Consider the following 2,794-nt stretch of genomic DNA (forward strand, 5'->3'; position numbering starts at 1 on the left):
CAGTAGAGTTCTTCGTAGGTCAAATCTTTTTGCTACAGCGCAGTCTGAACCTGAAAGTTTATTTCCGAATGACTCATTCATTTTGGGTGATTCGGCTTACCCCGCTACAAGTTGGTTGGTACCTCCATTTAAGGACTACGGCAATTTGAGGGAATCGCAAAGAAACTTCAACAAATTACACTCTTCTACTCGAATAGTTGTGGAAAACGCTTTCGGCTTATTAAAAACTCGCTTTAGAAGGTTACTACATTTTACTGAGCAAACAAATTTATGTTTTGTTCTCAATATAAATGTTAGTGCGTGTATTCTACACAATATATGTATAATATTTGATGATTTAAATATTGGATTTGTTCAGAACGAAATGTCGGAATACAATTTGCAAGATGAACCTATTGAAGACAATTACCATGCAAATGGGAATAGACGAGATTTATTGTTCGAATATTTGCAGGAGCATAATTTGATTTAAGAAAAAGTACCCAAAATTTTCTGTCTTAAATTTAATAAAAAATCCATTTTATTAAGTTAAATAAAAGAAAAATATCACATTCATTGGAAAAAATACTTAAGGTAAATAAAAATCAAAATGCATAATTAAATTAATCTCAAAAAAAAAAATCATTTGTTTAAATTTTTAAGTAGTTCAAGTTTTTTTCATTTCTACTTCTCTCATCATTTTCACTACCGAATCGTGGAATCTTTTCTTCTCCTCTAACTTCCTTTCTTTTAATATAAGTTTTTCCTCGTAATATCTTTCTCGAGCTGTTTTCCTGCGACGTTTTGATGTTACTGGTTGTGGCGATTCTGCTTCTTGGGATGGTGGTTGTTGAGATGATTCAGGATGTGGGGATGTAGGTGGGGACGGCGAAACAGCCGGTTGTGGGGATATTGGTTGCGGACATAGTTCTGTGTATGGGGATGCTGCTGCAAGGTGGGATGTTGTTGGGTGTTGAGATGCTCGTAGAAGTGGGGATGTTGTTGGGTACGCAGATAGTGCTGATGCTGTATGTGAAACTGCTGGACGTTGGGACGGTACTAGGAGTAGGGATCTTGCTGGGTGTGCTGATGCTGCTGGACTTGGGGGTGGTGCTAGCAGCAGGGATCTTGATGGCTGTGCTGTTGGACGGTGGGGCAGTGGGGGCTGTGAAAATGATGCTATCGGACGTGAGGGTAGTGCTGGTTGTGGGGAATCTGCCTGTTGAGGTGGTGGTGGCGTTCCAACTGGTTGTGCTCGACAACGACCCACATTAAGCGTGTGGTTATTGGAAAGCAGCGCACTGTATCCGAAAATCTCCTCCATCTCATCCATGTTCGGAGCAATGCATGGTGCGGCACCGGTTCTGCTTGCGTTGTCTTTTGCACACTTGTATGCAGACAACAGAGTGCGCATCTTTCCTTCTAAGGCTACTGGGGTCGTCGATGGATCCTAGATAATTTTTTTTTGTTTAGATTTGTACAATCCAAAATTACACTTCAAACTTACGGTGAAACCACCATGTCTTCCAAGACGTGGGCATAAGCATTTCGCTTTTTTCTCGCATGTAGGAACTCCTCCTTTCTTGCCAAGTAGCATTTCAGCAATCCCTTGATTTCTACTACGGTCCACACGTTCCGTTTTCTGCAAAACAATTTTATTAGTTTGTAGTAATAAATATTTAGAAATACCACAATCAATTAGTTACGATTTGTCCTCCGTTGCCATTGTTATTTGTATAACAATTTTTCGTTTGTACCGCTTGACAGTTCACATTTCAACTATTCACAATAGTAAAACTCGTCTAATATCCTCGGAAAAACTTGGAAACATTGAGTCCGGCGAGAAGATGGCGAATTAATGAGGTATAACCAAACTCGCTATCGTCCATATTTGCCAGCTAACTTTGTTGTTGCTTTCACATGCAAATTTTTCGTTAAGCGACCGGAACTCAAACATAGCGAGCAGCGAAGTGGCGAATCGATGACGGCTAGTATAAATTGTGGTCTGGACACACTACATTGCAAGTTGATAAAAGCGTTGTAAAATATAGAAGCCGGACTTGGGAAACGGCAAACTTTAAAACGGTGTGAGTACCAAAAAAGGATTTACTCAAATGGTTTTGTTTTGCGAGAAAGTACGATGTTCCCATAGCTGCCCAATTTGTAAAGGCTAAAGTCAGCAAGTTACATAAAAATAACCAACTGAATCTTTTCCCAGACAATACATACATTACTGATAGGTCTGGTCCAATCCTCGCTTGAGCAAAAGCATCTGGGACACACAAAATTAAAATTAAAATTATTCTAACTAATAGAGGTATGTTGTACGAAAACACAAAAATAGAAGTACACAGAAGTTGATATAAAACTATTCGTCGGTTTTAATAACTAAGTTATCAGTGTTAGACTTTAACCGAAAATAAACCTTCTACCGTTATGTACGGTTTCCCCCCTGGTACCACCGTCAAGGATGTCGTCGGGATAATAACACTGTGTGACTACTAAAGTTATAGATTTAATGAAGCACAAAAAATATGAATACTTAGAATTTTAATACCCCTTCAAACTCTGGGCTTTCATAGGTTGACCCTTATAATTGCTCGTAACTTAATTTCATTTTGTCCGATCAAAAATATTTACAGTGCGTACACGGTTACCGCAACTTTCAATACGTGCGATTCCCAGCCCTGTCAGAAGTACGGATTTTTTTCGTACGGTAAGTATTTGCAGGGTTAAAAATGGTCGTACGGATTCAACGTACGGATATTTAGCTCTGCGTCAAGATGTACGGATTTTTGGAGTGCTTTTTTCATAT

At 39.0% G+C, this 2,794-nt stretch overlaps 1 protein-coding gene across 1 annotated transcript in view; it reads right to left on the reverse strand.

Moving 5' to 3' along the window:
• Positions 1-646: 646 nt before the first annotated feature.
• LOC118736001 (translation initiation factor IF-2-like) overlaps positions 647-2,794 on the reverse strand; it is a 16,704-nt gene continuing 14,556 nt past the window's right edge. Inside the window, exons 2-3 of the mRNA XM_036466106.1 lie at positions 1,487-1,621; positions 647-1,429 (exon numbers count right to left, since the gene is read on the reverse strand). Of these exons, the coding sequence (XP_036321999.1) occupies positions 647-1,429; positions 1,487-1,621 (918 nt within the window). The remainder of the gene's footprint in view (positions 1,430-1,486; positions 1,622-2,794) is intronic.

Source organism: Rhagoletis pomonella, unplaced genomic scaffold (genome assembly GCF_013731165.1).
Source record: "Rhagoletis pomonella isolate Grant_MI unplaced genomic scaffold, Rhpom_1.0 Rhpom_scaffold_00003, whole genome shotgun sequence".
NCBI classification, from domain to species: domain Eukaryota; kingdom Metazoa; phylum Arthropoda; class Insecta; order Diptera; family Tephritidae; genus Rhagoletis; species Rhagoletis pomonella.